This window comes from Blennius ocellaris, assembly GCF_963422515.1.
Source record: "Blennius ocellaris genome assembly, chromosome: 4".
NCBI lineage: Eukaryota > Metazoa > Chordata > Actinopteri > Blenniiformes > Blenniidae > Blennius > Blennius ocellaris.
The window spans coordinates 22781256-22809095 of NC_137653.1; the positions used below are offsets into that span (position 1 = coordinate 22781256).

At 41.2% G+C, this 27840-nt stretch overlaps 2 protein-coding genes across 4 annotated transcripts in view; both read right to left on the reverse strand.

Annotated features, from left to right (window-relative positions):
* The window catches only part of foxp1b (forkhead box P1b), a gene marked incomplete at its 3' end in the record, with an annotated part of 199229 nt that extends 189416 nt beyond the window's left edge, over nucleotides 1-9813 (reverse strand). For all 3 annotated transcript variants that reach the window (XM_080495079.1, XM_080495078.1, XM_080495077.1), the window contains exons 1-2: nucleotides 9784-9813; nucleotides 1338-1414 (exon numbers count right to left, since the gene is read on the reverse strand). The remainder of the gene's footprint in view (nucleotides 1-1337; nucleotides 1415-9783) is intronic.
* Nucleotides 9814-16306: 6493 nt separating this feature from the next.
* Nucleotides 16307-24002, reverse strand: LOC308128818 (eukaryotic translation initiation factor 4E type 3-like). The gene is made up of 7 exons (XM_080494490.1): nucleotides 23767-24002; nucleotides 21759-21831; nucleotides 19100-19194; nucleotides 18612-18672; nucleotides 18471-18537; nucleotides 18205-18360; nucleotides 16307-17403 (listed from the first exon to the last, which is right to left on the reverse strand). Exons 1-7 carry the CDS (start codon nucleotides 23937-23939, stop codon nucleotides 17357-17359), a joined length of 672 nt encoding a protein of 223 aa, XP_080350616.1. The 5' UTR covers nucleotides 23940-24002; the 3' UTR covers nucleotides 16307-17356.
* Nucleotides 24003-27840: the final 3838 nt, after the last annotated feature.

Consider the following 27840-nt stretch of genomic DNA (forward strand, 5'->3'; position numbering starts at 1 on the left):
GAAGAGCGGGCCCTGCCATGTTATGTTTCTTATTAGGGCTGGGACTGCCAGCTGAAACACACAGCCAAGAAGTCAAGGATGAGGCCCTCAAAAAAAATAAAAAATAAAAAATAAGGAAAAAAAAAAAAATCCTCCTGCAACCTTATTCTGCACTGCGTTGCATCCCACACTTACCAGAGGATAAGTAATAGTCTGTGACATTTTCATATTAGTTAAATGTCACTTTTTGCTCGTCTCAATCCCACACTGATGTGGCAGAGTGATGATTTAATCTAGTGGCAGACTGGGACAGGTTTGATTTCCACCAGCTACGTTAAGCTTCGGATTGCAGCTTTTGCTGCCGCGTATGGGATGAACCTGTGAAATGGCAGGAAGAGGCCACTGCAGCTCGGTGGCGCCGCGAGAGACGCAAACTTTGTAAACAGAACAAGATGAAAAACGTCCTTCCATCCATCGTCTATACTGCTTCCTACGCTGACCTGGAAACCTGCTTCAGCCCACCGAGGCTCCGTTTATACGCCAGCGTTTCTAGTAAAAGTGCATCGTTGTTGCACTTTAGTGAAAGAATGGCAACATTTTGAAAACGTGGTGACACTCTGGAGGCTGCCTTGGTCGTCATCGTCCATCAACTCGCGTCTGTGCTGAAGAAGTGTTTACGACGGCCGACGTGCACATGCACAATTGAAGCATTGCAGAAAAGCTGCAGAGACGGGAGTCGGGGTGCTTCGAGAAGTTCCACCGTGGGAGTTGTTTTCAAAAGGTTGCATTTACTGAGCACTGTTGTTGTGCAAACGGAACACCCGGAAGAGTGAGTGCATGGTCAGGCGACAGGTCTACCTTCCAGAGTTCGACGTCTGTTTTTCACCCGGTATGTCGTCGACGTCATTTTTGATTTAAAGGACATCGGCCCGAAACGTCATCACCTCCCACAATAACTCACTTTGTGGCTCTAAAGCTTTTTTACTGGGCTTCACTCAGTCGTATTTGCAAACACACAAACATTTCAAGCAATTTAAGTTCACTTTCAAACCTATTCTTTTTTAATTGGTGCGCTGGTGGAACATGCAAACTCCGTGAAGAAAAGCTGTAATCAAACCAGAACCTTTGCATTGTGAGGGAAGAGTGCTAACCCTGGCACACATTCACTACCACAGAATTCACCTAACTGAACATGAATTGTGCTCAGCTTTTCACACTTAAACTACCACAGTTCTGCACTTTTACAAATCGAACATAGCCGCCGGCACCAGTTTGAAAGCAACCGACTTTGGTGACTGATGTAAAACATGTCAACGTTGCGGTGCAAGCTGAAGAAGAAGAATAGAGAAAGCACTTACGGTTTGCGACGTGACCAAGCTTTCTCTGGCGGCTTCGGCTTGTTCTCAGAGCGACTTCACTTCCTCTCCATGTTGTTCTGGAATGACAAAACCCAGCGTGAGCGTCTTGCATCCTTTCAACTGGGGCTTTTCAGTGATTATTAATCCAGGCCTATAACATGGAAACATTTCCTTAAAAGAATCATAAAATTTGCATCATCCACCCACACACACACACACACACACACACACACACACACACACACACACACACACACACACACACACACAGGACAGCTGATAGAAACAGGTGCTGATCTTTCGCGGGGCAGCTGAGCACGGCGTGCAGCATATGTCTGAGTCCCTCACCGCTCGGCCTAAATGTTTGAAGCTTTACCTGCATCTTTCCCTAAAACACACAAGTGTTGTGGTCCGAGAGACACGCGCACACGCCGACCCACTTAAAAGTGAGGAAAGGGAATAGCAGAGATTAAATCTACACCTTAGACCTCTTTTGAATATTCGCTATTGATTAGTTGTTCTATATTCAAAGTTATGATGAATATTCACAGATTTTTCTCAGTTTTGAGTTCATAATAACAGATGTTCACAAGAACCAGAAGCTATCAGCAGGACTGAAGCTAAAATAAGAGAAAATTGAAAGCAAGTCATCCATTATTAAATTGTGAACCCATGAATCAACTCGTAGCAAAACGAGAATAGACTTTACTTATCCTTGTTTGGCTTAATTAAGTATAAGAAGAAGAAAATGTCAAACACACGGCCCAGCAGAGGGTCCAATACAAATCTCAGAAGAGAGGGGACATTTTTCAAAAAAAGTAACAAGTTATTCCTAATCTCTCCACGAGGGTTGAAGCTCCAACAACACCAAGGCTCTCTGTGTACACGACCATGAAAACAAGGGAAATTTCAATATGGTCGGGGGCTTTCGTTTACATGTAAACAAAGCTGCAAGTCTCCACAAAACAATTATATCTGAAAACTCCAGCCAAAGTGGGAATTTGGAAAAACTCTTCCTGTTTGCTTACGGTGACAGAAGTGACATCAGCACAGTGTGTGTGTGACCTGTGTTTACATACAGTTCTAAAAACAATGCCAGTATGTCCCTGTACTGACACGTTCCCCAGTCAATGTTTTCTTCTGTTTTATTTGTTTTGCACTCTAACGCAACATTTAGGAGGAGTTCCACTCCTCCATCGGTCCAAACCAACGACCCTCGCGGCATCATCGCTGACGGAACAGGAAGTTGTTTGTGTCATCTGTTGTTATGTTATTTTCCAAGATTGTGATTTGCGAGCAGGTCTTTATGCTTCTTGTTACACAGCTTTACTGTGCTCATAGTAGCTCTTAACTAGGTTTTTATGAGGGTTTGTGTAAATAAAAAAAAATAAAAAAAGTCAAACAATCTGGTGTAAGCAATGTTATTTTTGAAAACATAGAGTGATATAGTCATTTTTGTAAATACGCAGCTATGTGTAAAGCTGTGAACGCGACCTACAGCTATTTTGCTATTGAAATAGCATTAGCATGATGGTGAGATTGTAACGTGAATGCTGAAGGCTGCAGAAATTGTTCGGCCAATGAAGCAACAGTTAGTGTGGAGAAACACACTGGTAGATAAAAATGTCAGTTAATTAAAGCGATCATATTATTAATCCCCTTCAGGAAACTCCCTTTTTTCCCCTCCGCAATCCAGGAACTCCATGGAGGTAATGGGAGTCAAGGGTCATGCTCAAGGACACATCAGCTGTGGGATTCAAACCTGAGGTCTCCCAATTCCAAGTCAGCGTCTCTAACCTTCTACCACTTTTTTTTTTTTTTGTCACCACTAAAACATTAACTGTCTGGCCCAAGTGACATAACATTTGGTATTATGTGGTCCCTGAATATACTTTGTCTATATACATAAACAAATGATTTAAAGGTTTTCCATCATTTTGACAGATTCGACCATTTAGGGCAAATCTTTCTATGCCACATTTTACATTCTAAGCAAAAACTAAGTAATAGAACTTCAGATGCGTTGGGGGACAAAACGCTAACAAATGGACTCTTTTTATGTTATATTGTGTAAAGGTTTCACGACGTAACTTTTCACAGTGCTTTGAAATATATTTTCTATTTGAACACTTGATGTAATATTTTAAAGCGACAACCTCTGGGGTTAAAATGGTGGTCGTTCATGTTTTACTTCAAGTTTATGATAGTTTAAAAGGTTTTTGTGAAAATTTGACTCTATGTTGATATGACGGATATTGATCATAACATCATCAAATTTCATGGGAAAAAATTTGATAATATATAAAAATGCATTGTTATAACCGCATAAAATGTTTTAATCTAAAATATTTTCATACTGTGTTAATATTAATTGGATTTAATTAAAAAATTGGAATATCTACTTTAGAAACGTATTTTCGAAGCATTTGTTTACTTTGAGAGGCAGGCTGCTGCAATAAGCTACATGTCAAACACACCTGTTGCACAGGTAAATAAGACAACCACACACAATAAACAGTAATAAACAACACATAGTTCCATCGACCCAACTGTGTACACCGAATAAACACACCGGTAGTGGATTCGTTTTAAAGCTCAACCTCACTGATTGCAATTGCATGCTCCCTCTCTTTTTTCCCCCCTCCTTTCATTATTAAGTACAGAAGACAGTAATTAATGGCCTTCCTGAGCGTTTGGCCGTCTCCATGGCGACGGGGAGCTGCGAGGACTTCACCTGAAGCGATCCGCTCTCGGACCAATCGCCTTCCCACAGCCTCTTGTGGCGTGGAGGAGCGTCCGCCCCGGCGCTCCGCGGGGGCCGGGACACACTAACCTTTTACCCTGGAAATATTGTTCCGCTTCCCTTTGTTATCACTTCCATTCATGCAACACGGCGCTAATGAGCACGCCACGCTCGCACTCGTATCGCCCCCTCTTTGTATTGCGGAGTGAATCGAACCCACAAATTCGTCTGCTCGGAGAAATTCCCGTCACTTGAAGGCGTCTCGCGTCCCGAGACTAAATAAATCTGAGGCGAAACAATGCGGCTCTACTTGCCGGCACCTTATTCCCACACTGGACCCAAAATAACTCCCCTTATCGTTCGGCTGCAAGCGAGGGCGCGCAGTCAGTCCGCAGCCCCTCCGCGCCCGGCGCAGGGGCATTTCAATGTGTGCTCACAAATAACTGAGCCGGCAGATGAAAGAGGGGGCCGCCGCACTCGGGGATGGGGAGTCCTCGCGCTGAATGCATGAGAGACTGATTACTTTCTTACCAGTTTGAACCTCGGCTCTCCACAAAGAGGAGCCTGAAGAGGCCAGGCTAGAAACAAGGGCTTTCCAAATAATACAACATCACACACCGCTGCGTCATTACCATGCATGCAGCTGGTCTTCCTCAAAATTTCTGCCGCCGCCTCTTGCCAACTCAATTTATTCAGTTGTAGCACGGGAATAACTACAGTCGCTCTTGACGCGAGGAGGAGGTGTGTGTGTGTGTGTGTGTGTGGGGGGGGGGGGGGGGGGGGGGGTTCCTGTGTGTCATAACCGCAGCAGGTCGCGGAAAAAAAAAAAAAAAGTTGCAAAGAAAAGTTCATCCCCAGGTTTAAAACCTGGGTCAGCATTCGCGAAGGTCCATTTCTGCCTAAGTGAGCACACAAACCCCGGTGCCTGTTCAAATAGTCTGCAGCGCTCTATCTCTCTCTATCTCTCTCCCTCTCTCTCTCTCTCTCTCTCTCTCAGGCAGCTCATGACAACAGCCCAGCAGCAGCACTGTTTGATCTCCAATGTTTTCCTTAATCTGGGTTGTCAAGGTTCGCTTGTTGGAGGCTGTTTACTTTACTTCTCCTACAGAAAAAAAAAAAAAAAAAAAAGTGTTTTTTTCCCCCCTCAGACAATGACTAATCCAAAGACCAAGAAGGAGGGAGCTCTGCCAGCATTAGCTGTTAAAGCTGCAGCTTCTCTTTTGTAAAAGCTCGGATGGAGGAAAACTAACTGTATGACGGATTAAAGCAACATTTGGATTTGACGTGTGGTCATTTCTCATCTCTGAAATTATCTCATCATTTTCTGGGAGAAAAATTAAGAACACATCAACGTGGATGGAGGACATTTGAAATCTGACTCTCACTATATGAAATGTAAAAGCTGCACAAGTCTGATCGGTGGCTTGTTAATCCTCACGTGCAGTTCATGTTTCATGCATCAGAGTTTGGTGATCAGGCCAAATATTCAAAGATAGAAACGGTCTATTATTAATAATAGGAAAATAAAAAAAATGTTGGCTTAAAAATAATTTGTTATCATATAATTAAAAGCTCAAAACATAAATTAAAACAAAACAGCCACAGTGAACAATGAGTTTAAGTATGAACATTTGAAAATACTCTAAGTTTTGAATATTTTATTCGTATTTTACCACTAAAAAGGGTTGAAAACCATCAGATTTTCAATACGAGGCCGTTTGAGTGCGACAGTCTTGTGAGCAGCACATCCGGGGAGCAGATAATAGTGAAAACACCAACGACTGACAATTACTGAGAATCATTCCAATGAAACTTCTCTTGTCATGTGTGAAAGTGAAGTCATCAGCATTTCGACTGAGGAAAATGTGCAGCTGCAACCGTCGCACGAAGGAATCACTGTTTCATAAAAGAAACCAAAAAAAAAAAAATGGTGATAACCACACTTTTAACTCTTTATTAGGATCACGTTTGGTAACTTCTGCATTTCCTCCCGTGGCTGTAAAACTAACGACGCAAACTGGTGGTGGATGTTGAGCATTATTTAGCTTGTGCAGGACTTCTACCGTTGTTGAGAACTATGAAAATTAACCACATTTCTGCTTCACGTTTCAAATTTGAAATGGGTTTTTTTAACCTTGTTTTGTCCCTCTGACAATATAAAACGAGTGCAAACGTGAGTCAAATGCATCCGAAACATCATATTTAGGTTGTTGTTTCTTTCTTTCTTTTGCATCGTGTGGAAAAAGAACAGACTGTATAACCTTTCACAGATCATCAAGATGTAAATGAGACTAAATGACCTCTTTTGGAGGCACCGAGACACATTTTGTGAATTTATGAACATTTCCATCGGTGGGTTTTTTTTTTTGTTTTGTTTTTTTTCTTCTCCAACAGACAAAAACACTTAAATTGACTTTCGCTTTGTGTAGAATACTGCGGTACTTTTGTGCAGACGTAGGAGCAGCGTGGCGTCTAATCCACCCACAAAATGTTTGAACTGGTATCCATGTGACAATAATAAATTATCACCTAAAGAAATAGAAAGAAAAAAAAAGTGGGGGATATTCTGTTAAAGATGGATTTATTTTTCCATTAACAGCTATAATTGCCCACCATTGCTGATAAACCCTCCCTCTCTTCATACGCGCAGAAAAACTCACTGGTTTCAGTTCATTCACAGAACTCTTGTGGGGAAAAGTCTTCTATATCGATAGTCTCTTCTCTATATTCACAACACAATTCTCGGTCTACGCTCTCATAGATCCATCAGCCTGGTCATACATGAAGCCTGCCTCTTCTTTGGTCGCTTCTCATTTAATTTTTCTGCTTTAAATGAGTCAAATAATCTGCAACACACCTTCAAACTTTTTAGTTATTCCAGAAACAATATGCAACCAAAATTGAAGGATCATTTATTTTCTGTCAATTTGTTTTCTAATATATATATATATATATATATATATATGTGTGTGTGTATATATATTGCTGTAAACACTGTAAATACTACTTTCTTTTGTTGTCAGTTGTGGGAGACCATATATATTAATTTCCATGTTTTTCTTCGTGCCCTTGCTGACTGTTGGCCAGAAAGTCAATGCAAATAAGAGCCACTTCTCATTTGGCCTACCTGGTAAAATAAAGAAATCATTAGAGAAACTACTCCTACCATTATTTTTAAGTTTTTTTTGCACCAAACAGATTAGTTTAGGTTAAAATAAAGAAAGTTGAGAAATTGTCTGGGAATCTCCTTTGCATTTACTAGCATTTAGTTTTGTTATTGAATTTGTGTCTCCATACAGGTCAGACGTAATGTGATTACATATGATTGAAATCAGGCATCTTTGAGTAAAGTCCGCTTTAAAAAAACGTTTCCAAGCAATAAGATGAGAAATGTGTGTTTACTTTTGTAATCACAATTCATAAAAGGAAAAAAAAGGGCTCCATCTTAGTTTTTGTCCGTATTTCCCCACTTTGCATTTTGTTTTTGTCTTTATAAGTACATGAAACACAAAACCGAGCAAAAAAAACAACCATTCAATAAAAGTAGTGGATTGTGGGGGAGTTAAGTCCTCATCACAATCCAGTCTCTTTTCTTTGTTGCTGTTAATTAAAGTAAATGCTGTAAATAAGCCTTTTGTCCCAGTTTCTTGTATTTTCAACTTATAGGTGAGCTTCTCCATGGAGACAATATCTCCCATCATTATCACCCAGGTTTTTATCACCCGGTGTGTCCGTCTGGAGACAGTCCTGCCTGCTGCCACGACAATCTGACACATTGGTCCTCCACTCCAATCGTCCCTTTCAAGTGTCCCAGATAGAAGGACTATGCAGTTTTACCAGAAATTTCACAAAGAGCTGCGTGTGTGTACTCTCCCAGAAAGGACGGGGTTTTGCGTGCCGTTTGTTTTATTTTACTTCGAACATAATAAATAAAAACTAAATACCGAGTACAATGAATACAGTGAAAATCAAAAGGAGTAAGACGGAGGAGAAGCTTATAAAAAAAAAATAAAAAAATCAATCCTACCAACTCTCCAGTCAGTCTGTTTGCATCCTGTGATTTTTGTTTCCCCCAACCAATTATAGACTCATAAACTTTGAAAAAAAGAATCTCAAATAACCACAAAACAAAACAAAGCAAAGCAAAGCAACAGGTAAATAAGCACATAAATAAACAGAAACAGCTCATGCGAACATAATCTCTAATGTTGTTGTGCTTCCATTTGTTAGCTTTCTTTCCCCAGGTAGTTCAAATCCTGCTGGTTTTTCTTTTTCTTTAATGTGTATTTAAAAAAGAAAAAGAAAAGTTGTGCAGGATGAGAAAATGAGTGAGGAGGTGTGCACGACAAAGAAAAAAAAAAAAGAAAAAAGAAAGAAACCTCGACAGAAATAGCCTGATGAACATCCATATGAATTAAACTGGACCACTTGACTGGACACTGGTGGTGTCTCCTTCTCCTCTCCTCCTCTTCCTCCACCTTCTCCTCTCCTCCTCCTCCTGGATGCTGAGGAAGCTTTTCTGAAGTTTTTGAGGATTCTAAAACTTAAAAACAATTCAAATTTGAAGCCGTGCAACGTAAAGCGAGTTCAAACACAAGCCGGGTGCATCTGAAACATTATATTTAAGCTTTTATATATTTTCTTTTTTTTTTGGGGGGGGGGGTTCTCCTTTTTGCAAATAAGCGGACACCAGCTGTTATTAACACATCACTAAGAGTGTACGTCCTCTTTGTCAGCTTTCAGTTAACTTGTCACTGAGTTTTTATTCGTATGTATTTCAACAAGGGTTTGAAAAGTTGGAATCCTGCTGGGGTTTTTTTTTTTTTTTCTTCTTCAGTGTGGTTTTAGAAAAGGAGCTTCACGCGCAGGAATAAAGAAACGTACACCACATCATCAACAACCTGATACACATCCATCAGCGCGAGACTGGATGGATTAGGGGAGGTTGGTGGGTGGAGGTGGATGGAGGGGGGTGGGGGGCTGCTTCTCCTGTCTTCTCCCCTCTCGGGGAGCCAACACGTGGGGTGGAGGAGCTCCTTCCTCTCCTCCCCTGAAGGCTGGAAATCACAGCTCTGACAAAACTTCTCCACTTTCACCGCGCTGAGCCGCAAAACTTCCCCACGAGCCAAACAAACGCGTGCATTTTCTCACGCGTTGCGTTCATTCTAACAAAGTGAACCGCTGTCCTGTTAAAGGTGCATCCCCCCCTCCCTCCCTCCTCCTCCTCAACTTTAACTTTAGACAACTTTCCTCCACAAGTGCAGCTAGCATCCGTTAGCATCGCGGCTAATTACCGCAACACAGGTGTTTGTTTGTTTTGTTTTGTTTCGCCGTTCGTAACAATCCCCACGAAGAGTTCAGACAAACAACTGTGTGTGTAAACGTGCGTGTTTATAAACACACATATGTGTATGTTTATAAACATGTGCAGCAGGTACGAGTAGACACGACAGCGGCGCGGCGAACGTTAATAAATAGTGAAACTTACCGAGAAATAAACGCGTTTTATCGGCTACCAGGCGGAGGCGGAGGGCACCGACACGAACAACAAATCACACTGTAAACACTAAACAATATTACTCCGCCCGGAGGAGGAGGAGGAGGAGGTGCAGCGGCAGGAGGAGGAGGAGGAGGAGGAGGAGGAGGAGGAGAGGGGGACTAACTAACTCAACTTAGGAGGAAAGAAAAAGAAGCTCATCTTACCGAGGGCGTCGAGACGAGGCACGAAGCGGAGAGTTCCACGCGCGCCGCCTGCCAGTCTGCGTCGCGTGGAGGGAGCGAGAGGAGGAGGAGGAGGAGGAGGAAGAGGAGGAGAGGCGGCAGCAGCAGGAGCACCGGCTCCTTCTACTAATGAGGAGATTTTAACACGGAGGAGAGAGGAGAAGGAGGAGGAGGGGGGGGGGGGGGGGGCTTGTTTGGATGTTGTTGTTGTTGTTGTTGTTGATGATCCGTGTCCGTGACGTCACATCCACCTGCTGGGTAAAGAAGCGCGCGCTGCAGATCCTTCACAACTTAAAGAAGGGGTCCAGTTTAGTTCAGTTTTTTTTTTCTCACCCCCCCCCCCCTCTCTCTCTCTCTCTCTCTCTCTCTCTCTCTCTCTCTCTCTCTCTCTCTCTCTCTCTCTCTCGGTCCTTCCTCCTCCAGAGAGTCTCTCCTTCAGGCTCAGATGTAAAGCACGACTACCGACACAATAAACTTCTGTGAGTTCACATCAGAACTCAGAGACAAGTGCTCTGACATCATCATCAAACATGTTCCAGTCTGAGATATCATGCCTTTTTTTCTTTCTTTTTAAATTATACATTCGTGTAGTTTTCATTTCAGGCTGCAGGGATCATCCCCCCCACCCCCCCCCCCACCCGTGCACCTGAAGAAGTGCAAAGTGAAAAGCACTGAAACATCCCCAGAAGAATAAAATGATGAAAATGAAAACATTTCGATCATAGCTGTTCAACGCGCTCGATGTATATATATATATATTTTTATATGTATATATATATACGTTTATATAAATTTGTCCTTGATCAAGGTCCAGGAAACTCTGTGAACCACAGTTCATGTGTCATGGCAGCATATGAGAAGATTGCTGCTGGGAGCCGCTCACATAGAGCTGTTTCTTTAGTAAAGAGCGCCACCCTATGGACATTTAAAGTCACTAAACTGTCAACGAGAAGTGGTTTGTATTTAGTTTTTTAATAATAATAATAATAATAATAATAATAACGTATCTTTTACTGTAATTTATCCAACTTCAGCACGTGGTATACTGGCGCTGATCTCAGGTCCACCCTGAAAAGGCCACCAGTCAGCCAGGAAAACAGTTTACACCTACAGGCCACTTACGATCGCCAAAAAGCCTAACAGGCATGTTTTTGCACTGTGGGATAAAACTGGAATACCTAAAGTTCCTCAAGCCTCGACTTGAACCAGACGTCTCCTCACTATGAGGGGAGAGCAGTGTCCACTGTTCTGCTCTCTAATTATGACATCTAATCTGGCTTTCTTAACCATATTAACCTGTTCCAGTGTTGTTAAGCTGAGCAAAAGATAGTTCAGTCCACCTCAATCTCTTAGTTCTCGTAATACGCTGATATTATAGTAATTCCTTATTCCAGTGGTTTTCCAAGGAGAGGCCCGGACTATATTTGAAGAGGTGCCAGACATCATGGATATGGTTTAAAAGTAGATTGGTACATGTTCAAATACTTTGTACAGTCAAGTAGTACTTCATGTGGAAATGTGAGACTGTCAGGAATTATTAAGGTGTGTGTGTGTGTGTGTGTGTGTGTGTGTGTGTGTGTGTGTGTGTGTGTGTGTGTGTGTGTGTGTGTGTGTGTGTGTGTGTGTGTGTGTGTGTGTGTGTGTGTGTGTGTCCACATTGGCTTCCCTCTAATGTTTTGACCGATCAGAGATTAAAAAGAGAATCTACAGTGTTTCTGAGAGTTCATCTAGAAACGTACTAAGGAATTAACTGCCTCATATTTATCTTTTTAATTAGAAATGTTTCATCTTTGTCAATCTGGGATGTAAAAAGCTCTGCTTTGTTTAAATGTGTTCTTATTTTGATACAGTTTAATCAATACGAGAGTCATAGATATCCAGAATATAAAAGAAAGTGAGCATAGATTCAAAAGAAATGACCAGAAAGCTATTTTATCATTTTAAATGTGTAGGTTTCAGTTCAATTTTAATCTAAATCATTTCAATTCATTCCTAATTTGCTGTGTATTTAAGTTTAGATATTTACACATGACACACATTAGGAACTGGATTATGTTTACATTATTCCACATCAGATTTCATCGTTTCATGTTTTTTGGTTTTTTGTTTTGCTTCTCTTTCAATAAGTGTGACATTTAGTCTCTCTTTCGATGGCTTTTCAGGGATTTCTTTTTCTACCCGGCCTGTTTGGCTTTGTGGGATTTTTGCATTTCATTTATGATTTTGTTTCTATGTTTGATCACAATTTTGTCTTTCAACAGTTATTTGTGTTTCTTCATTATTATTTCACGTGTCATGTTGTTTGGTTTTGAATCCTTGGGAAGAAAAAGATTCACTGCACCCACCTTGTGGTGCAGAATGATATTACAAGCTGCATCTTTAAAAGACATCTTTAAAATGAGCTTGATCCTAGTGATAACTGTTCTGCTTATATTAAAATGTTTTCAAAATATTATTCATTGTCGTGTGGACAGTCATGACAGTGTGATAAGTAAAGACATCAAAATCAGTGTTGCTAAACTCGGACTTCAGCTCGGCTTCTGAAAATATGACTTATTCACAAATGTGCCATTTGATCTCAAATGGATCTTATTCAACTGTAAAAGGAACCAGTAAAGGAAGAACATGCAAAAATCAGACTGGAGATCTCTCACTTGGGCTGAGATGCATCGTGATGCTGCTGCCATTTGTTGAGTTTTGTCAGCCCTGAAAACAAGAAAAACAATATTTCTGTAACGTGCTGAATGAAATAAAAGAAGGAACAATTTGATTTGAAGTGCCTTGTAGTTATAATTAAAAATATCACACTTTTAGCCCTTCTCATATTAGATTACAGCATGGTACGACATATTTATTGGTCTTGTATAATTATGTTTTTTTTAATTATATTTTCTTTGTTCTGGTGCAGATTTACAAATATCAGTTATTATTATTATTATTAGTAGTAGTAGTAGTAGTAGTAGTAGTAGTAGTAGTAGTAGTAGTACTATTAATAATAATAATAATAATAATAATATTAATATTAATAATAATATGTGAGTGTGCCGATTTTCATAGCTCTTCGTGAAACAGGATTCTGGGGCTATTTTTTTCCAATTTTGCAGGTGACGCCATTGACCCAATTTGCAAGTCACACGTGTAACTCCCCCCTAATTATTGATATTTTTGTTGGACCTGACAAGTGTGCAAAGTTTCAAAAAAAGTGATGTATCTTAAGGCCCTCAAAATGCATCTGTTTGGGCTGAAAATAATAATAATAATAATAATAATAATAATAAGAAGAAGAAGAAGAAGAAGAAGAAGAACAAGAAGAACAAGAAGAACAAGAACAAGAACAAGAACAAGAACAAGAACAATAATAATAATAATAATAATAATAATCCCTATTATTTCAATAGGGTAGGATTAGAAAACATAGAAGAAGAATATTCGGGGGGGTCACAAATTGAAATGGAGTTCACAATAAATACAATTATAACAACAGAAACAAACATGAGGATAAAATAAAAAGACAAGATAATAGTATTATATATTTCTTAAAAAATGTTTTACATTGCAGAGTTTTGTTTTGTTTTTTTGTTGTTCGTGTCTGTTGATGTAACACACTTCTTCCCGCCTTGTTGTTAAAATCTGCCGTCTAATTACTTTCCTCTCGCCTTACTCAATATATACTGTGCAGCCTTAATGGGATTACTGTTTTTAATTCTATAAAGGCTGTAAACATGATTGTCCTCTGTATCTAATGAGAATAAAAACTGTATTTCCAGTCTTGAAAGGGGAATCTAACCCTCCATCATGGCTTTCTCATTATTCCCTGGCTTGATCTGCATGTCAATACTGGATCTATGAGCTGGATTAATCTCCATGTTGTGTTGGTGCGGTGTGGGATTAAGGGCCCCGGCTTGATGGAGCGCTGTTGCAAATTAATTGAGGATCAGTATCAGTTACGTAACAGCCTCTCCACACATGTACAGGGCGGCACACAACAAAGTAATTAGCTGTCTGTTAATGAGGTAATTAAGCAAACGAGTAGGAGCCTCTTGATTTGCAGAGGGGAGGGATATGGATGACTTTCCCCTCACTGCTGGTGGTGGCGCCCAAAAGAAGTGCAGGCGATGAAGAACAAGGAGGAAACGATGCAGTGTCCCTATAACTCCAGTCCAAAGAGTTTCATGGGTGTCAGAATAAAACTTCTCAGATGTTCCAGAAGCATCTGACCAGCAGGAGAAGAGAGGAGGCCCATTGCCCAAAGGTCCAAATATAAACTGAACATTAACCTTTATGCGGACGCCCACTTCTTTAAATTGGCTCAAATGACAGATTTTACATAGACGCCAAACTATTCACACTATAAGAGTAATTATTTATGATATTTTCTATAAAAATAATGAAATAGACAATAGACTGTTCAATGCACCTTTCTTTTTTTAATAAGTCATGATTATTTAAAAAACTACATGGTAAATTGTCATTACCGAAATGTGTCCAGATCATTTCAACTCATTTTCTTCTTATTATCGATTCCGCCATTGTTTATCTTTTTGTACTAACAAAAAAAAAAAAAGGGTATTTATGATTGTGCCTTTAAACTGACCGACCACTCCCATGATGCTTCGGGGTCACAAGGTCAGTTTTAATCTCTTTAATCACTTTATAACCATTCTCTGAAAGTAATTTATGTTGAGGATGTTTTGTGAGAACGACTCATACACGAACTAGTAATTAATACTTCCAGTATTTTGTACTTTTTCTCAAAGGTAAAATTAAGGTAAAACCGACAAGTTTATGCTTTATCTGCAATCCGACTGCATTGATTTGACATCTAAAGCAGCCCTTCATATAAACCTAAAGCCTGGCATTGTTTTAGTTTGTTTAATGTTGGCGTTTTCTAGCGAAGCTTGGAGATAATAAACAGGCTTTGACTGGACTCTTCCCATCAGGATCTTAAGTGTTCCCTCATTTAGTAACAATGCAGGTAATAAACCCAGAGAGGGACCCTCGTTAGACGATTAAACTGAGAATGAGCTTTGGATGGTCATTAAAAACATATTTAGGACAAAGTTTTCACACTCTGGTTTGTCTATTTAAAGTGTAACCGAGTAATCACGGTGTGTGTGTGTGTGTGTGTGTGAATAACATAAAAGAAGCATTTCCCCCAATCAGAGAGCACTCATCTGAGGTCACTTATTCTTCCCTGCTCTGATCATTAAAGCATCTCTGACGAGGACAGGCTGCTGGATTCTTGCACTGTTTGACTGGGGAAGGAAATTAAGTTTGCAGCGGGGCTGAAGATTGTACATCAGTGCAGAGGAGAAGGTGTTTGGAGTATTCGCCGGCTTTTTCGGGCCAGCTAGGATCTGAGGCGAGGCGTCTGTGTCATTGTTCACCCTCAAGCGGCTCCATATGTCATGTTTTAGACACCATCTACACGACGTTGTTTCAAATGGAAAACGCTACGATTCTGAACTTGTGTGTTTGCACAGCAACGTTTTGAACACAATGTCTGTTTACACAGAAACTGCAGGAACACGATGGAGTTATAGTTGTAGTCGGGCCGCTTGTGGGTGCTGGTGAATTGTTTTTCTCTAATGAAACTACACACACACACACTATGCTATATGCATCATCTAGAGTAGGTACACAGACATTTGTAAGGACAGATGACAAAGTAGGATTTTTATCACGTTGAAGCTCCAACATAAATCCACCATAAATCTTATGAACTGCAGGCATGGCAATCTGGAGACGCCATTGCTGTCATTGTCCAGCCACTCGTGTAGAAGAACTATATACTACAGCGGCCACGTACATGCACAGAAGCAGTGTTTACGCCGTCTACGCAGAGACAAGAGTCCCAGCATTTTCAGAAAGTTGCACCCACAAAGTTGATGACAGCATTAGAGCATATTGCAAACCAATAAAAGTCTTCCATTTGACTGAAAATGTCCTGTAAATGAGGCCTTAGGCGTTCAGACGTGTCCAAACCAATCAAAACAGCTGAAGTTTTCCGTGGAGAAAGACGCAGCTTCACCTTTGGACTGCTGTTCATGCTTCTCAGATGAGACCATTTCTCACCAGAAGCTTTGTAGATATTTGAACATGTATGGTTCCACTTGGTCTCATGAAGAAAGAGGAGCAAAATGTTGTCAATGATTGAGTTTTAACCATGTGTAAGTGCATGAGGGCCATTATTACATTGGTTTAGACCAAAAATTGTTATTTAATATGTAATATAGTTCTAATTACAACCCAGTGATTCCTGGCGTGGGACTGTGATTGTGCTCTGAACTCTTATGTTATCTCTCTTCTGCATGAACTCAAAACCAGCAGTAGGTTTTCTTGGTTCAGGGAGCCACAGTCTGGCATGTTTCTTTTTTTAAATATATATTTTTCTGCATCAACATGCATTAATCCAATAATTAGATCAAGTTTAAACCTGAAAAACAAAAAAAAAGTCAATCTACACAATCAGAGGTGTGGAAACAGACAGCGGTCTGAAGTTTTATTGGTTCATGTCACTGCAAAAGAAGTATTGACAAAGAACATAGACCTCTCTTAACTATCCCCCAGTTCAGAGCGGAGCTACAGAACAGCAGTGTGACACAAAGATACCAGAAGCATTAAATTACTGGCGCCGACACTGCAATAACAGAGCGACTGTACGGTAACAGGGTTAGTGACAAGAACTCAGGCTCACTGGAGAGAAACATGGGAAAATAACCCTGATTTGTAAAGATATGGACGGGATCAAAAGTATTCTCAACTCAAGCTCATCACATAAATGTGATTATTCTTGGAATGAATTGGGCAGAGTATGTAAACATGTATGGGAACAGTGTGACCTTACATCTTTGAAAGTAGGGGTGTGTGTGTGTGTGTCTGTGTGTCTGTTGGTTATAAACGGACGCACTGTAAAGCAAACTACTTGATTTATTGGTAAGAGCAACAAGTAGAGACAAGAACTGAAGAGCACTGGCAGTGGAGCACAAAATGTGCAGTCTGTTTTCAGAGAAACCCCGGACTGTGTTGAGGACGAGCAGCGGTCTCATGAGGCACCTTTCACATGGGAATAAAAAAAAATAAAAAAAAAGGCTGTGTGGGATTACGCTCCGACTCACTGCGATGGCTTTGGAACCGCCATGTGCATCATCTCCACATGTACAACCTGATCTCATGTCTGATGCTCACGCTATACACATTCGATAAACCAGAGGTTTTAAAGGGTTTTTAGATTCGGTATGGTAGGAGAGGTGCTTTGCCACCAAACCTCAGGAGAGGCGAGGTCGGTGGACATGATTCAGTATTTTTTTTTTAAAACCCAAAACAAACAACACGACTTCAGAGCTGCTTTCAGGATCGTCGTCCCAAAATCAAACAAGGCTTCAGTCACTGGGAGTCATAAAAATAGATTGGGAACTTTCCCTTGTTGAATGCAAAGTAAAATCCACGATCAGGCCGAGGACTGAGCCTTCGAGTCGAGGCCGGTCGTTCAGGTTAAAAACAACATGAAGGAGAAGAAGGGGGAAAAAAAAAAAAAAAGAAAGTGCGTTACAATCTAATGTCTTGGGCGTCCTCCCTCAAAGGCATGATGCTCCATGTGAGCTGAAAGACACAAACAGGACAGAGCTCCACTTTAATCACAGGAAGAAATGAGCAAAATCGATCTCACATTTAACAGCTGAGACGACCGGCTTTAATTTACATTACAATTCTATTTAGACGCTCCTACTCGTGTTGTTTCAGCAAACTGTCTGGGGATTTAAACGTCTGTATGTATGTATTCTTTATGTTTTATACTTTGCTGCAACACTAATTTCTCTCCGGCGACACAAATAAAAACTGAGCCTGAAACTCCTCCAGTGGAAACACAGACACGATGCAGGATGTTAGCTAGAAGATTCACTGTGTTGGCGACAAACGTGTTGCAAACAAACAAATGTGAGTTGGAGACCAACTTCATTTCATATTTGTGAAAACAAAGCCAAGTCTGTTAAATAAAAAAAAAGGTTGACAATACTGAAGTGAGGATTAGTGGTTTTCATTAAAAAGCAGCTAATGGAGTGTTAAGGGAACATTTTCCTCTCCAACGCCTCCACTTGCTGGTAACTTTGTTTTCCCGTTAATCTTCTTGATTTTCTCTTTTTGACCGTCAGGTTCAAACGGCTCCTTATTGTAATTCAGTACACTTTGAATCTGTGTTTCTTCTCGTCATTCGTGTTGTATAGAGGGTCGCCAGGGATCACACAGACTGAAGTGTCTTGTTTTACGTTTAAAACAATATCCTTTAAACAAACCGTTGTACTTTCAACACGATGACAAGACACTCGTTTCGTCCCTGCAAAAGCATGAAGACAAACCTAAAGCTCCGGTCCTCGGGAGAATGAAATAAACAAGTGCACTTACATTTATAAAAAACAGCTTTAAAAGATATGGACGGGAGCAGCTCGTAGACCCTCCCCAGGATATTCGCCTCGTTGGCGAGCGACGCGTCGCTGTTCCACACTTGCACCACGTCTTCCCGGTCTCGGATGCTGACGCTGACGCCGACGACCTCGTCGTCTGGGGGAGGAGACGGAGGCAAACGGCAAGCGGCGTCACCAAGTGGGGTCGCCGCCACAGCGGGAGACTTCCTGCGATTGTGGAGGAGACCCGAAGTGCAATGACCGTACCTGGAGCACAGTAATCTGCGAACTGCTCGCCGATGGTCGCCAGGAGCAACTCTTTCCAGACTGCGGACTGAACACAGGAGGGTTAACAACCTCGTCTTCACTCTGAACCTGTCGGCACCCGGGAGGACAGTCGGGACCTACACTGTTATCTTTGGGTATCTTCATCTTCCAGACGCCTCCTTTAGCGTTGCTCTCTTCCTCCCTGACCGGAGGGGAAGGAAACGCACGCAAACGTGTGCACACACACACACACACACACACACACACGTGACGACAACATGCACAAAAATGCACACACACAGAAAATATATTTGACATTAATAAAAAAAATAAAATAAAAAAAATTGAATAAAATCACAATTACATATAGAGGAACTTTTCAAGAATACTTATTTTATATTTAATTATCTTATTTATTATTTTTCATTATAAAAAAAAAAAAATGTGTATATGGTGTTATTTTGTATTAAATTTCATTACAGTTGCTCCAGTATATCAGGGCGTATGTGATCATTTCTTCAGTCGTTCTGATCTGTAGCATGGATTAAAGTGGAGATATTCTCACAATAGCACATCTCTATAATGTAATATTTTTCCAATAATAATAATAATCATAATGTCCCACTCACCAGAGCGGCCGCCGCTCTCCTCGCATTAAGTGATAGCTACATCTTAAAGGCAGGGCTGTGACTGGAGGGATGTTGTTATATACACTCCAGAACATCTGGAACAGAAAAAAAACAACAACAACAAGCACATCAGTGACGATTATGAGCCGAAAGTTTCAAGTTCACACCGAGTATTGATACTCTAAAATAAATAAATAAATAAAAAATACTCATAAGATGATATTTTAAAGTGTATGTTGTTGTAACAATGTAGAATTTGACATTTGTTTTTAACGACTGGTTCGTTTTGTGACTTTGATCGGCTTGAGCCATGGGTGTGTCGTTTATTTCCGCTCCTTTCGTGCAGCTGGACATAAAACCTCGCTGGACAAGTAAGTGCAACGTCCACCTCGGATGCGGGACAGGTGGAGATGGAAGTTGTAACTCTGCAAAGTGACAAAGTCACAAAAAAAGCCTAAGTTTGGGTGGTGTGACAGGAACACAGCAGGCCTGAAGGTTTCCAGCCTGTTCGGGAGTTAACCTATGTCTGACACGATTTCATCAAGAGCCAACAGAACAGAGCAACGCCTGGCTGATCCACATCCGCAAGACTCAATTCTGCTGGCTTTTGTCTCACATTAACCATCGTTTAATGTTCGATTTTTTTCCCCCCCAAAACCGTGTGGACAATGTATTCATAAAGTGTAAACGACGCGCTGCCGTTTTGGTGATTAGATTCATTCAAAAAAGCCCTTCGGACCTCTGAAGTAGCTCGAAGTGTCAAAAAAGTGGGAGACCGCTGCAGTGGGCCACCGGGAGAGAGTGAAGGACAGGTCTGAGGCCACAGAGGAACGACTGGACAATCGAGTGCTAAAACAAATGTGATGCTATATTTAGCAAAACTCAGTCGGAACTATATGACGAAGTAGCATTATCTGCAACGTACGGTGGCCCTGAAGTGCAAACCACAACAACAAATCACTAAACACAACAACAAATGGAAAAACACAACTGCAAATTGAAAAACACGACAGCAAATTCAAAAACACAACAGCAAATCATTAAACACAACAACAAATTGAAAAACACAACCTCAAATTGAAAAACACAACTACAAATTCAAAAGCACAACACAAATGAAAAAACACAACTGCAAATTCAAAAACACAACACAAATGAAAAAAACACAACTGCAAATTCAAAAACACAACACAAATGAAAAAACACAAAGACGGTAACTTAAAGGGAAAAGGTAGATATCAGTTGGGAGCAAGAGATCGTCTGATTGGACGATGGGACAGTACCGCTTATGAACCGGAGGTCATTTCGCTTGTGGCGCGTTTAGTTTCAAGAGGAGAAAATATCGGGAAGGAAAGGAGGAACAATGTTTTGTCCAAGCTGCGAGAAACAGTTGGTAGAGGAGTCACCAAACTTTTCCATGTTTTGAAATTTGTGCTCCAGGCAGAATAACTTCCGGTTCAAAGGCTGAACTGCACTGTCGTCCAATCAGAGAGCTCGCCTGCTGCTCTTCCTTTAAAGTTAATGTCGTTGTGTTTTTCAATTTGTTGTGTTTTTTTTAATTTGTGTTGTGTATTTCAATTTGTTGTTGTGTTTTTTTCATTTGTGTTGTTTTTCAATTTGTTGTTGTGTTTTTTCATTTGTTGTGTTTTTTCACTTGTGTTGTTTTTCAATTTGTTGTTGTGTTTTTTCATTTGTTGTTGTGTTTTTTCATTTGTGTTGTATTTTTGAATTTGCAGTTGTGTTTTTTCATTTGTGTTGTGTTTTTCAATTTGCAGTTGTGTTTAATGATTTGTTGTTGTGGTTTGCACTTCAGGGCCACCGTAGCAACGAGCTGGGCGGCGTTGTTTCAGACGGTACCCTTCAAACGTTGTCAGAGTTCTTCCTCGAAAGACGGTACGACTGTATATAAAGGCCACGTTAAAAAGAAAAATACAAATACAAACAGATGTTCATTTGCACTCGGCAAAAAGAGTTCGAACCTCGGGGACACAGAGTTCGAGCTCTGAGCCTTCCTCTGAATTCCACGTCCGATCGGGGAAGCCTGCGCCCCTCGACCTCGCAGGGCTTGTTTGCAGGGTCTGCTTGTTCACACCAGGTTGCAGGAAGTCACAGGGAACCATCAGAGGTCTGTGCAGTCGGCCTTCAACGGGTCCGAGTCGTCCTGCAGCAGGTGCACGAGGGCTTTGTAAATGACGCCGACTGGTTGACCGCTCCGCTCCCTGGCTGAAGGCCGTTACTACTGTTTAACGAACGTTGGCGATCTTTAAAAGTTCCCCCGTGGTTGTCTCTCCTTTAAACGTCAAACGGAGGTCAGTGACCCATGCGTCGTCGCTTGCCGTGCATGTTGCAAACACAGGTGAGCTCCCGGCAACCTGTTACTCAGTGACAACTTCACACGTGCCAGTAACTTTCACAATAAAAGCTGCAGCTTGAGTGACTCCACAACAAGCTGATGAAACACAGCGTCAATGAACTCATGAAACCTGTTGAGATAAAAGGCTTCGGTCGTTGTCTTTTCTTCGCCCACAGTGGTCGTCGGCGCTTATTCCCGAGCATCGTGGCAAACAAATCAGACTATTTGTTTTTGGTGGGGGTGGGGTGGGGGTGGGGGGGGTCCAAGTCACGCTCTTGATCTCCTCACACGGCCGTCAGATCTCACCTGAACCGTCTGCACGGTGTAGATCTTCTTCAGATTGGACTCGCATTCTGCCGCCGTGGTGCCCGGTAATGACCTGCGAGATCGAGCAGAGACGGACGGTTGAAGATCAAATAGAAAAGCTGGAAATGCTGTGGTGCTTTTTTTTTTTTTTTTTTTTAAGATTTTATGGAAATCACATGTCGTAAACCTGATTAGTTTTATTATCTTTATGCAGAAAAACACATTTTTACAACAATCACCTGAGGTGATTCAACCATCAACTGTTTTATACGATTATACAAGCTGAAAAGAAACCGACCAACCCTTAAGGGAAAATAAAATTATATATATATATATATATATATATATATATATATATATATATATATGGACCTACAGTATATCTAAGTGGTGGAGCCTCAGAAATGGCTTCGCTTTGTCCAATTTGCTCCCGCGGCTGTGCTGTGACTAAGAGCATAGCTGGAAAAAGTCTGTGTTCTTCAAACCGCAGCTCGTTTATTAGGAAAATGGAACAAATGTCTCAGTTTCGACCCAAAAGCTGGAGAGCAGAAACCAGGCCCGGGGTTCAGGTTGTTGTTGCTCGGGACACGACACAGACGAGGAAAAGTACGGAGCTGCCTCACAACTCCTGAGTTTCCTACGTGTTTCAGTACGCTGATATCTGCAGGTTCATGTTAGGCTGTTGTTGTGAATGAAGAGAATCACAGGAACGGTTTTACTGGATACGTCTGGTTCGGAAAGTAAAGAGTAAAAACAGGTTAAATCCCAGTGTGGGCCTCAGAGCAACGCCTTGAAAGCTTTTAAAACAATTTGTGATTTGTGTTCAAATGTAAATGTTTGTACGATGCGTCAAAATCCGGATGATTCTGTAACAATGCATCGAAAAAAAACAATGGTAGTAATAACAACGAAGCAATGTTGTTCGTTCACTATCTAATTCAACCTTTGATGCCGTGTTAGTAATTACTGCTTTAACTATGCTTGTTATGAGCTGTGTTCAGACTAAGGCCATGTTTATGATGTGTATTTACTAAATTAAAAAGTGCTTGTTTTCATGAATGGGAAAAACAATGAGCAGTTATAAAGAGAATCTCGGATGCAACACATAGTTATGCATCGTGGAATCGAAGACAAGAAAATCAAATTGCCAGATCAGTCAAGATGCACAGCCCGAGCAAGAAAGTCCGATGTCCCTATGCTAGATGTCTTTTTGAGTTTCCATCTTTCTACCGTTTCCGATTTAAAAACATCCATGTGAGGATAACGAGAATCTAAATCGCCTGTCGGTGTGAACGGGCATGTGTTTGCTCTGTGATGGGACTGGTGACCCATCCGGACTGCAGCCTGCCCTTCAATCCCACACCTTGGTTTTTTTCTGCTACACGTTTGCTGGCAATTCGGTAAATTGTTGACAAGTTTCAAAAAAATGCAGTGTTTTCCAAACAATCCAACCCTTCTCTCTGCAGCACCGTTGCACATGTGCACTGCCAGTTTTGTGTGGTCAGCGATAAAACTCACAATATTTCCATTTGCATGGGTCACTTTTCTGAAACGAAAAAACGCCAAGATGATGCGTTGTCATCTGAAACGTTGTGGTGTAAAGGAGCACTGATCTAGTGTGACTCAACGGTGGCAAGAAATTGCATTTGTTAATGATCAAACTTAGAAACAAACTTCAGGACTGTACCGAAGCATACATCGACACATATTATTGATTTTTAGAGGCATAAGAGTGTTTATCTGGGGGTTTCAGTGGGAACTTTCTTGTTGTCACGTGAACATTCCCAAGTGAACTAGTAACTTCACGAGTTCCGAGCTGCTTGAACGCACCAGGGAGAAGAGGGACACTTCTCCCGCTATCTGCCTCCCGCAGGCCTCCGACAACCCTCCGGCCTCCAGCGAGCCCTCCCTCCCTCCCTCCCTCCCCTCCAGCCCCGGCTCGTCCCGGGGCTCCGGCCCCGGGCGGGAGAGCGGCGTGGCGGGTGGAGGAGGTGGGGGGGTTCGGTACCTGTCCAGCCAGAAGGTCCAGGGGGAGTGTAGCGGAAGCGCCGAGACGTCCTCTCGGTGCTTCTTTGTGATGTTCTCCAACTCTTCCTCGTCGATGTCGATGCTGCTCACGGAGGGCACGGCCGCTCCGCCCCGCTCCACCTGGAGCTCCGCGCGCCCCGCAGGAACCGCCATGTCGGCCCGGAGAGCGAAAACAAACGCACGCCCGCTTTGCTTCTTAATCTCCGATACAGAAACACACTCACACGCACACACGTAAACACGCGCGCGCGCACACACACACATACAGACAGGCTGAGCGCCGCTCTGACGCCCACCGCTGATGACGTCACCGCGTCAAGCACGCTCAAAGATCCAAAACGAGAAGAGATGCCACTCTGTCAGGTTTCCCTGCGAACTTCACATGAGCTTTCTTTCTTTCTTTCTTTCTTTCTTTCTTTCTTTCTTTCTTTCTTTCTTTCTTTCTTTCTTTCTTTCTTTCTTTCTTTCTTTCTTTCTTTCTTTCTTTCGAGCATTGTCAATGGTATGGACAAGCTGCAGCAGGTGAAGATAGTGCAACTTCAGGGATGCCAAGTGAAGAAGAAGAAGAAGAAGAAGGGAAACAGCTATCAAGGACGAAAGGGTCTGTGCTCTACCAATTGTCATTGCAGTTGTTTATTGTTATACAAAGTCAAATCAAGTTTTTTTTAATGTCTTATTTAAGGAAAAACATACTCTAACCCCTTGCTCAGCCCCCAACAACTTGAATGAATCTCTCTCTGAATGATGCTCTTAAATCAATATCTATAATTGACATATGAGGAAATACTGTTATTTGGGGGAAAATAGACTGATTCATTATTATTCATCATCATTTTTGCAAGTAAAAAACTGAAAAGTCTTCCTCTTCCTGAGTCAATACTTTGTAGAGCCACCTTCAGCTGCAATCACAACTGTTTTCCGGGATCCTACCTGCAGATGCATTAGAAAACAACAAAACACCCAAAAACAGTGGTTCCAATTAACTAAACTGGTTAAATCTACAATGAACAGCCAAATCAGCCAAAATCACGGAATCCAATGAATAAAACAATTTGAAACTGCTAAAAACATCATATTAAAGCCTAAACAGCTAAAGTAAAACATGTTTCTGATGAAATACCAAGTTTATTATAAAATCCCAATCAGCTACTTGTACGGGGCATCTTTTGGGACCAAACTGATGAAAGTGAATGAAATGAATAAATCCAGTGAATGAAAAAGTTACGTTGCTTTTTAAAAAAAAAATACAGTACATCATTAAGAAATACAATTTCTCATGGAAATGCATCAATATCAATGCTGTTCTCTTGTACTGGTCATTTTTGGGGGGGTGGCTAAACTTTGTGAAATATTTTCGTCTGTTCCAATTGACAGGTGGGTTAATAATCCTCTGCAGCAGCTCACGAGTCTCGTCTCTCTAAAAATACTCCACAGCCACGTCACACTCATTGTCCTGTGAGATGCCACAAAGGACTGAAGCACATGTGGCTGCCGGCACGCTTCCCTCAGAGGGATCCCACTCTGTAATGTGATTAGGAACATCTCTGCTCACTGTCTCAACAGTCACTGCAGATATTAGAAGAGCAAGTGTTACACATTTTAATTGTATGGTCTTTATCTGCTTTTGTCAGAAAATGGAATATGTAATGATCTCATGAGTTCAACGGACAGGTTCACAATATAGAAAGAAGAAAAGCTCACACTCACTCAGAAACTTCACACACTGCATCCATCTCCTTGAGATTTCCTTCTATACACTTTACTCTTCATGTACTAAACCCATATTGGTGTTTTAACCAATTCATATTCACCAGGTACCATCTGATCCTGGTTTTAAAAAGGCTTTTGTTTTCAATGTATTATTTAAAAGTGTCAATTGTTTCTGTCTACTTTTAATTAACATCTGAACGTCGCAGGAAAGAAGGAAAATTGCACTTGGATGATTGTTTCCTTGTTTTAACAACATTTTCATTGGTAAAAATGTTTTTATTCGGTGCCATGTTTTTGAGGTAAATGCATTTTTGGGATGAGCAGTGGACGTGCCAAAGGTTCTCGACTCATGACAAACAAACTATTCTGCATTTGACTCTTGTTTTGTGTCGTTTTCCTGGATTGGATGATTAGAATCTGAAGGAAAAATACCTGTTGATAACTTCATTTACCAAACACCAACCAACAACAGCTTCCGGATTTATTCATATGAACAAATGCATTAATAAGCTTTGAATGAAATGCGAGGAAGAGAAAGGTTTTTGTTTGTTTGTTGTTTTTTTTATTGAATCATAGTTAACCTCTGACCTCACATCTCTACTTGGAGATTGCATGCTCTCCACACTTGCTCCCTGATCTCACAAAAACATCCCCCTCTTCACATCAGAGGAAGGCTGAACAACTTAAATCCACAATGCCAGGGATTTAAAGAGGTGCCTGATCCATGAGGTTGATTCTGGATTCATGACATTTGCGTTAATGATTCCTTCAGCGGACCTTCATTAGAGGTCCAGATGTGGGTTTGTTACTGCAGCGTAAAGTGTGTTGAGAGTCCTGCTGAGATCAAGATACAATCACCTCTGACCGCCATTAAACATCCTCCATCCGCACTCAGCTCCTGTTTAAGTCAGCAGGTGGTGCTATTTGAGACAGTCTCCAGTTAAAGACAAAGCTTCTTCCTTTTTTTTTTTTTTTTGTTCTTTTTTTTCCAGGATGAAAAAGTGCTTGAACTGCTTTCAAACTACACGTTAAACCTTCAGTCATTTCCACTGGGTGAATACATGCAGTGTGACCTACTTTCTCAGTACGTGTGTGTGTGTGTGTGTGTGTGTGTGTGTGTGTGTGTGTGTGTGTGTGTGTGTGTGTGTGTGTGTGTGTGTGTGTGTGTGTGTGTGTGTGTGTGTGTGTGTGTGTGTGTGTGTGTGTGGTGTGTGTGTGTGTGTGTGTGTGTGTGTGTGGGAGTGCAAGCGCCTGCGAGTTTGGGTGTTAACTGCAGCAAACCTAGAGAACAGCACATCATTTTGGAGCACATTAAATCAAGTGTTTGACCAGAGAGAACAACCTCACAGCAGAAACACACCACCTGCACACAGAGATGAGTCACTGATTTATTTGAAGTGTAATCGTGTTCTTCAGCCTTCAACAAAGAACAATCTCTTCATCAAAGTGATGCTGAAGTAATTTAAGTTATTGAGAAATGAGACAGGCTTCCTTTTTTTCCCCCTCAAAAAGAACAGGGTGTACTTGAAATATCAAATTAAATTGGGCCAACCTAATAAGATAAAGTGCTATTGGAAAAGTAACCTGTCCAGGTTAAAACAGTTTTTGTGATGTGGTGTTATTGCTACTAGAACTTTTAGATCTGATTCAGATTTTTTTAAAAACTGAATCAAGCTGGACAAATTTCAATGGATGTAAAAACTTTGGACGTTTCTCACTTGTCAAACCGAATATTTCAAAGCAGCAAGTGTCTGTTAGTGTCAGCTACAACACTATAAGTCCCAGTAGATCATGGACTTGGAATGATGACACTTTTAGTGGCAAACATTGTTATTGTCCATCTATTCATGCAGGTGCAGAAGAACTATTCTCTGTGGACATGGTGTGCAATGAGCCGTAGCAACATTTTCGAGAGGTAGTATTTCCCCCCTTTTTCCACGGAGATATACTTGGAGTGTTTAAAAAAGAAAAAGATATAGAAAATGCATCCATTTCCACAGAAAATGAGTTGGAGAACTTTTCAAAAAAGTTGTGCTGTTACCTATTTGGAGGTGAAGTGTTTTTGAAAAATAGCCTTTGTTCCCCGTTTCCATGGAGACAGGAGTTCGAGTGTTTTTTTCAAAAAGATGCAGTGTATCTTTGGCATTGTATAAAGTGACGTTAACATAAGCCTGCATCTACAACTGTCTGCCACACGACAATAACACAAAGCTCTGTGCATTAATTGAGGGCCAGTCACTTTGTACTAGTATAATCAATAATGAAATGGACAGTACTGTTATTTTCAGCTATGTTCATCTCATCAGTTATTGATGTTATAGGTTTAAATGTGATGACAGCGATC

Excerpts from the sequence above, each read along its gene's own strand:
- LOC308128818 (XM_080494490.1), bottom strand. The coding sequence starts at position 23,939 with ATGGCGGTTCCTGCGGGGCGCGCGGAGCTCCAGGTGGAGCGGGGCGGA. Across the intron at positions 18,673-19,099 it reads GGAGAGCGGCGGCCGCTCTG|GGAGGAAGAGAGCAACGCTA; the intron begins GTGAGTGGGACA and ends CCCTCCGGTCAG. Across the intron at positions 18,361-18,470 it reads CGCAGATTACTGTGCTCCAG|ACGACGAGGTCGTCGGCGTC; the intron begins GTACGGTCATTG and ends CTCCTCCCCCAG.